The 8,699-nt window shown below is 31.9% G+C and overlaps 1 protein-coding gene across 1 annotated transcript in view; it reads right to left on the bottom strand.

Annotated features, from left to right (window-relative positions):
• The window catches only part of LOC106471429 (importin-7-like), a 48,852-nt gene that overhangs the window by 18,025 nt on the left and 22,128 nt on the right, over positions 1-8,699 (bottom strand). The window contains exons 12-16 of the mRNA XM_013932030.2: positions 7,932-8,121; positions 6,171-6,296; positions 5,599-5,696; positions 2,656-2,748; positions 1,476-1,559 (exon numbers count right to left, since the gene is read on the bottom strand). Of these exons, the coding sequence (XP_013787484.1) occupies positions 1,476-1,559; positions 2,656-2,748; positions 5,599-5,696; positions 6,171-6,296; positions 7,932-8,121 (591 nt within the window). The remainder of the gene's footprint in view (positions 1-1,475; positions 1,560-2,655; positions 2,749-5,598; positions 5,697-6,170; positions 6,297-7,931; positions 8,122-8,699) is intronic.

The raw sequence follows: 8,699 nt of genomic DNA, 5'->3' as shown, positions 1-8,699 counted from the left end.
CAGACATACCGCTGTGCCACTGGGGGCCAAATAACGCAGTGAGAGACATAATTTATGTCTTTGTGAGAAAATGATAAGATCTAGCTTGTGCAAAGAAGAACGATGAAATGTAACGAGAAATATTCGAATTTTTTAATGGATTCTTTAGATATTTCTATTCCTCAAAACGTTTTTTTGTTAAATTATATTTTTTTGAAAGCTAGGCAAGTTTCCTCCTAGAACCAGGTTTTATGTAAGCTTTATCAGGTTTAGAATATGGTACAAAACGGCAAAATATTCACGAGACTCAAGTCCCTATCTATTTATAATTATTTGAAAGTTTACAGTTTTCAAAACATTGCCCATAAATAACTATTTATTTATCAAACCTAAAGTACAGGGGGGTCCAAAATTATCTTTCTTATTGTCAAATTTAATTATTAAATAGTTAAAGAAATAACCATGCAGTTTTCAACATCTTGTAGCCCAACTTAAACAGTTCTTATTGTCTTTTTTTTTTCACTCCGGTGAGTAGAGTTACCCCATAAAATTGCATCTGTACAAGAAAAGGCTCAATGCGATGGATTGGTCAGTGTGGGCCTATTCTGTGACCTCCGTATTTGCCAGACATCACTCCACTAGACTTCTTTCTTTGTGGGCATGTTAAGGTCATTGGGTATCACAAACCTATAGCTGCAACTAGGAACATATTGCAGCAAACGTGGACAGAAACTGAATATCGGTTATACGTGCCGAGAGATACTAATGGTACAAATGTAGAAGTTTACAGATAGGACAATAAAAACTGGATGATTGTATTTCTTTAGTTATTATATAATTAAATTTTAAAATAGGAAAAATAATTTTGAACCACCCTGTATATTTACCAGATATAAATTGATTTCCACTAAAAAAGATGCCTTTAGACCAGCAATAAACCTGTTAGTTTTGCTGTGTTTTATAATCAGAAGTCATAACTATTGTAATATTCAAAGTAAAGTATAAAAATAAATATGTTAATATATATCAGTCAAATTGGAACTGGCTAGATATATCAAATGGAACTTTCTGACCAACATTTAGAAAACAAAATCAAGTATTTTGATTTTTTTTTCCAAAACAGTTTCTCATAATAGCATTTTTGAAATTTCCCAACCTAAAAATGATAGAAAAACTACATAAAATAGCATGATTTTTGTAAAGCCAAAACTATATACTACTTCAGTTTATTCTAGATACTACTTAGTAAGTTTGTCCTATGTTTTATGAAATTTAAATACTTCCAACATGCGAAGGAAAAAAAACATTACGAGATGACTGGTTTAGAAAGGGTTAATGTAGAAGTTATATAAATTAAGAACACTGTTATGCCTAAATTTATTTTACTAAACACAGACACATACTGAATACCATATAATACAAGTTTTAAAAAGTTAAAAAAGTTATTTACCTATAAACTCAATGTCTGAAGTTCAGCCTACTTTCTAAAGAATTACCTGTAAACACATGGTCCTGAGTTCTGATGTTTTTACTTCACGAAGGAGTCTATTAACAGCCAGTTCCACAAACGAAGGAATACACTATAAGATAAAATTTACATGTAACCCACCACATTTAACATACCTTTGTGAAGAAACGCAAAGGTGTGTTAAATGTTGTGGGTTATGAAGAAACGCAAAGGTATGTTAAATGTTGTGGGTTATTATGAAGTAACGCAAAGGTATGTTAAATGTTGTGGGTTATTATGAAGAAATGCAAAGGTATGTTAAATGTTGTGGGTTATGAAGTAACGCAAAGGTATGTTAAATGTTGTGGGTTATGAAGTAACGCAAAGGTATGTTAAATGTTGTGGGTTATGAAGTAACGCAAAGGTATGTTAAATGTTGTGGGTTATTATGAAGAAATGTAACCCACAACATTTAACATACCTTTGCGTTACTTCATAACCCACAACATTTAACACACCTTTGCGTTACTTCATAACCCACAACATTTAACATACCTTTGCGTTACTTCATAACCCACAACATTTAACACACCTTTGCGTTACTTCATAACCCACAACATTTAACATATCTCTGCATTTCTTCAAAATAGCTTAAAAATCTTTCAGTAGTTTAAGGATGCAGCTGAATAAATAAGTCAAAATATGACACTGTTTACACTACTTTTTGTACTGAGCTAATCTTGATAAAACAGATGCTCAACTCCAATACAGTGGAAAAATACTGTATCCTTTCAATAAACTTTTCTGAAATATTCAAACTTCATTTAGACTTAAGTTTACCTAGGCTTTCCACATATTTTCTTGAAGGTACTTAAAATTTAGTTAGTCAATTAAATTCTTGCCATGCATTTACAAGGCATACAAGTCTGGTGCTTTCAAACTCTGGTTTCATGGGCACATTAAGATGAGAATGATGACCCATTCCCCAAGTAGGAGATAAGAGCTAACAGCCAGATCCTGTCATACGACTGGGTAGACTGGAACAAGTGGAATAAAACATCTTGTCCAATGACAACAGCACGTCACTGGCCAACCCCAGACTCGCAACCATCCGACTACGAGCCCAAAGTGCGAAGCCACGCTGCCCTTTGAAAGTACTTAAGTCCATAAGGAACTTTGTATTCTCTCTACTTTTAAACTAATAAGAAATACTTTCACTACATCCATACCTGATCAATTTGTCCTTTACACTGAAGAATTACTACCTCGAGCAATTTTGCAGCATGGCACTCGGCATCCTCGCAAGCATCACCAGTCAACACCTGCAAGTTGATTTCTACTTTGTACATTTTTCAAATTCCATGTCCCTTATCAGATTAAAACATTTAAACCGACAGCCATATACTTATATACTTTGTACACAGAAACTAACTAACTAACAGTTATGGTTCCTATAATGCAAACTACAATAAAATGTTGATGTTTAAAAATGTTAAATTGTCAAATTCTTTTATTGCATTTGCTGTATATTTCATAAAATAGATTACTTAATTAAGACCTGAGTTTAATACATGAAAACAGAAAGAAGACAAATGATTAAAACAGCAACATTTTCGTCACCCTTTGAAGACTTATTTCTCATAATTTATAATACAGTAAATTATTTTAGAATTAATTAAGAATAAGATTCCATCCAAAGTGAGATGTGAGCTCCCCCTGTCAAGGAAAACTATCACCATGGTTGCAGCACATTAGACAATACACCATTTTATCGTTTTCAGATTTTCTTAGGCCTTTAACTCTTTTCATACTGGCATCCTTTTCTGATGTTTTACTGAATTACATTCAAAATTTAATTAAACAACACTATCATCACAGTATACGAATATACTTGCTATCAATTCAAATTTTAATTACAGTTAAATGTTTTAGTTTTATGAGGCAATATTTAAAATAAAAATCCTCAATTCCCCTAATAAGAGAATTGTAACATATGCTCTCTAGGTATCCCCTCTTCTCAAATTTATTTACCACCCCTCCTAAAAGTATGAAATTTAACATAAACTTCTCATTATAATGTTGTAATTGCTCAGGCAAGAATAATTTTCACAGCCTTAAATCTTATTTGGTTACAGGACCATAAACTAGAAAATCAGAACCCTCTTGCCACACCTACCTGTCTCACAAATTGCCAATAGTTCTCTCTGACATTTAATACTGTATCATTTATAACCAATAGAAAGCCAAAGTTATAATCTATAGAATGGTGTACTACATTACATTGTTTTCTGTACAGAGAATTGTCTATTTCTCTTCCAGTTCAAACTTTATTCTCATGGGAAAAACATGAACGAGCTTAGCTGAATTTTTAACAGCTCTTGTCACATCTTTTGAAAGACAAAAAAAAATGTGGTAATTATAGTACATTGTCTGCTTTTATGTGTTATTATTCTGTGTTCTTTGGTGCATTACTTAAATAAATATAAAATTATTAAATGAAGTGGTATAAAAAAAAAGTAGGGTTACATTTCATTAAAAGTCAATAGCCAAAAAAGAAAGAAAAAGATCCAAGTAAGTACTATATTTCTTGTTTTTGATGTGTATTCTATAGTTATTATTATAAAAATAGTTAAAATGTAAAACTATAAACTTTTTTAGGTTGAATTAGGTAGAAATATAGAATAATAATAATTTGTCATAAAGTACACTCACGAATAGCTCAAGCATTAAGTAATTCGATAGGATAACTTGAGCTACATGTTTCCCAAGTATTACATTGTCAAACAATAGCTGACTTTAGTATCTACCAGTGGTTAACACATGTATTACATTGTCAAACACTAGCTGACATTAATATCTACCAGCGGTTAACACATGTATTACATTGTCAAACCCCAGCTGACATTAATATCTACCAGTGGTTAACACATGTATTACATTGTCAAACCCCAGCTGACATTAGTATCTACCAGTGATTAACACATGTATTACATTGTCAAACCCTAGCTGACATTAGTATCTTCCAGTGGTTAACACATGTATTACATTGTCAAACCCCAGCTGACATTAGTATCTTCCAGTGGTTAACACATGTATTACATTGTCAAACCCCAGCTGACATTAGTATCTTCCAGTGGTTAACACATGTATTACATTGTCAAACCCCAGCTGACATTAGTATCTACCAGTGGTTAACATGTATTACATTGTCAAACACTAGCTGACATTAGTATCTACCAGTGGTTAACACATGTATTACATTGTCAAACTCTAGCTGACATTAGTAACTACCAGTGGAATTTTGTTTTGTACCAGTCCTCCCCTGTTCACCTCCTCTTCAAGAACAATAATTTAATTTATTAGAAGGTTGTCTACAGTTGTTCAGACCCAGTTCACCTCCTCTTCACGAATAATAATTTAATTTATTAGAAGGTTGTCTACACTCGTTCAGAAACATAACAGTGGCATTACCCCAAATACATATTAGTATATTTCCAGTCATACAATTTCATACTCGATAATGATTTATAATCTATATTTTACAATAAAAGTTCTTTTGGAAATAGTTGCAAGCTTACAAACAATTGTTTCATTATACAAAAAAAAAGCTATAATATGATTGGCTGTCCATTTGTTTCCTAAGCTCAAAACATAACAGAATCAAATAAAAACTATCTAAAGTTCAATGTAGACATAGCAAGGTGGTCATAAGCTGACATTAGTAACTACCAGTGGAATTTTGTTTTGTACCAGTCCTCCCCTGTTCACCTCCTCTTCAAGAACAATAATTTAATTTATTAGAAGGTTGTCTACACTTGTTCAGAAACATAAGAACAGTGGCATTACCCCAAATACATATTAGTATATTTCCAGTCATACAATTTCATACTCGATAATGATTTATAATCTATATTTTACAATAAAAGTTCTTTTGGAAATAGTTGCAAGCTTACAAACAATTGTTTCATTATACAAAAAAAAGCTATAATATGATTGGCTGTCCATTTGTTTACTAAGCTCAAAACATAACAGAATCAAATAAAAACTATCTAAAGTTCAATGTAGACATAGCAAGCAACGAGAATTTCAAATCATCATAAGTATGCACTAAAGTTAGGTTATAATATCACAGTTTAACAATATTTATAAAGAAATCTGGCCTGTGTACTTACTGTTTTGCACATATCATATATTACAAGAAGGTGGTTATGGTTACTAATGAATGCAGGAGTGTCCACTGTAATAAAGTTGTGTAATGCCGGCATCATGTCTATTTAAAAAAAGTTTTTAAAACATCACCTTCTTAGCATTTTTATAAAGAATGTTAAAGTACTGGACATTTTATTTTTAAACACTCATGAAAAGAGATTACAGGTTATTATTAACTTACAGCATGGTTGGTGAAAACACTCGTGCCTATAGATTACAAGTTATTATTAACTTACAACAAATGTTTATCGGTTCTTACTTATTTTTTAATTTTAAGGAAGAAAATTAAATTATGATCTGTATTTTGAAAAAATTTTTATTAGAAATTTTCTTAAAAAAAATGTGTTAAGAAAGTAAAAATTATAACCATTCATTTTTCAGGATTAGATGGCTGTGTTTGAAAAATTAACATTTCATACATCACAGTTCCTATAATGTGACGTGTACATACAACCTCAAAATTTATTTCTCAAAAAACACTTGCTTCGGTACATCTTAGAATGTGATTTCACAGTTTCTGTACAGGAATACCAACCAGTAAAATAGTCAAATCCGTTCTTCTGAAACGTGTGGTATATCATCTCAAAGACCTTCCACATGTCTGAGGAGACGTAGTTACACGTCAGGCTATAAACCAGTGACATGGCTTCTTCGTAAAATTCTGCAAGTCAAAATTATCTTCTCAAAACAGTGATTGAAATACAACAGCACAAACTTTCTTCTGTAACCCCAAACATGATCAACATTACAGTATAATCTTTCTAGTAGCATTCTCTAACAATTTTTACAACAACTTCCACAGTAGGCAAGTTTTAAATTTAACCAAAGTATCGAGTCACCATAGTTACATTAAAAAGTTTAAAAACACTACTTTTGAAAACCTACATTTAACCCTTTCGCCTCAAGCTGATGTACCTCGTAACCATGGTAGTATATATAACTCTGAAAGTACTTGTTGTATCTTCACAAAATTTGGCAAGATTTCAGTAAACTATAGTTTCATGTTACTACATATTTCTCTGTTATCAGTAGGTCTATAGTTTCATGGTTTTACCTATCTGTCTATAATCAGTGGGCCTGAATACTACATAACTATAGTTTCATGTTACTACCTATCTGTCTGTTATTAGTGAACCTGAATACTACATAACTACAGTTTCATGGTTTTACCTATCCTATACCTATCTGTCTATAATTAGTGGGCCTGAATACTACATAACTATAGTTTCATGTTACTACCTATTTGTAAGTTATCAGTGAGCCTTAACCCATTAACTGCGGCAGGAGTAGCTCAGTTGCCATTTTCTGACTCACTCCGAGTTGCCATCAATCACAATAAAATGGTAATTAGCATCATTCACATAGAGTTATAGTTATATATGTGCGACTGACGGATATTTCATTCATTCGCAGCTGAGCCATAGAACTTCAATAACGGAAATACCCGTCATCCGCAGTTAATGGGTTAATACTATATAACTATAGTTTCATGTTACTACCTATCTATCTGTTATCTGTGGGCCTTAATACTACATAACTATAGTTTCATGTTACTACCTATCTGTCTGTTAATAGTGGGCCTGAATACTACATAACTACAGTTTCATGGTTTTACCTATCCTATACCTATCTGTCTATAATTAGTGGGCCTGAATACTACATAACTATAGTTTCATGTTACTGCCTATTTGTCTATTACCAGTGGGCCTTAATACTAATTAATTATAGTTTCATGTTAATACTTAATGCCACAACATTCTGGATATATAGTAAATGGTTAAAATAACAAGTTAGTACCTCGTGTCATACCATGATATTCAAAGAAACAATGATTACAAGTAGCTTTTAGTTGCTGTAAATGTTTCTAATTTAAAGTCATCATATACTGAAAGGTAACTGAAAAGACAAACATTTCTAACAAACATTATTGTATGTGAAACTGCTGACAAGTGAAAGGAAACTCTGGAATTGGAGTTTGGTCTGAGGACCTTTTGCTCTACCAACTGAGCTAACTCATAGTAAAAGTCATCGCCGTTTCTTTTCATTTACAACATTTGTTAGAAAGTTCCCCTTCATTGATTCATAATATGAATTAAATATATTATGAGCATGAAGATGAAACTTACATAGAAAATCCAGCATTTAAATACAATAATAAATCCTGATATTTAAAACAATGATATGATTACAGCTAATTTGAAGTTAGAATACTAATATGTTCAACATTTACGTAAAGATTCCCATCCATTAAGATACTGGCTGTAATAAAACTGAAGTAACAAAAAAACGAACTGACCCAAGACTCCTTGCGAGAGAATAACACCAATGACGTGTAGTACAACAGGCTCTAGTTGTTTAGTGACTTCTTTCTGGTCTTCCATTACTGAAAGAATGGTGTCAATGGTGTTCAACACACCCATAGCTGTTATTGCTCTTTCATCAGAGTCTTCTGTACCATTCTCTATAACTTGAGTGAAAGTCTGGGCCTAACGATAAAAACCACAGACTACAGAACAGAATAACCAGGAAGTTTATAAAACCTAAATTAAAACCCATCTATGAAAGATGTTAAAAACAAGACTTGATATTTTAATAACTACAGAACCAAACCTTCTGGGTGATATTCTGCCAAGCTGAAAATAATTGATAATTATATCCTAGAAACAGCATGCCTTTTTCTTTGTATTTTATATAGCTTCAATATAAAAAAAAAAACAGAATTAAAATCAGTTTCTCCAGGAGAGTATAACCATTATTTCAACTCTTTAAACCCTTGATTCTTTAATAGATGAAACCAGGCAATTGTTTAACACTTACTGAATTATTATTAATAACTGACTAACACTAACATCTGACAGTTATAGAAGTGAAAACAGTTTCATGGCAAGCAGCATGAAAAACCAGGCAATTGTTTAACACTTACTGAATTATTATTAATAACTGACTAACACTAACATCTGACAGTTAAAGAAGTGAAAACAGTTTCATGGCAAGCAGCATGAAAAACCAGGCAATTGTTTAACACTTACTGAATTATTATTAATAACTGACTAACACTAACATC

The sequence above is a fragment of the Limulus polyphemus genome, unplaced genomic scaffold, assembly GCF_000517525.1.
Source record: "Limulus polyphemus unplaced genomic scaffold, Limulus_polyphemus-2.1.2 Scaffold4619, whole genome shotgun sequence".
NCBI classification, from domain to species: Eukaryota; Metazoa; Arthropoda; class Merostomata; order Xiphosura; family Limulidae; genus Limulus; species Limulus polyphemus.
The sequence above is the reverse complement of the archived record's forward strand: the minus strand, read 5'-3'. Positions and strand labels throughout refer to the sequence as shown.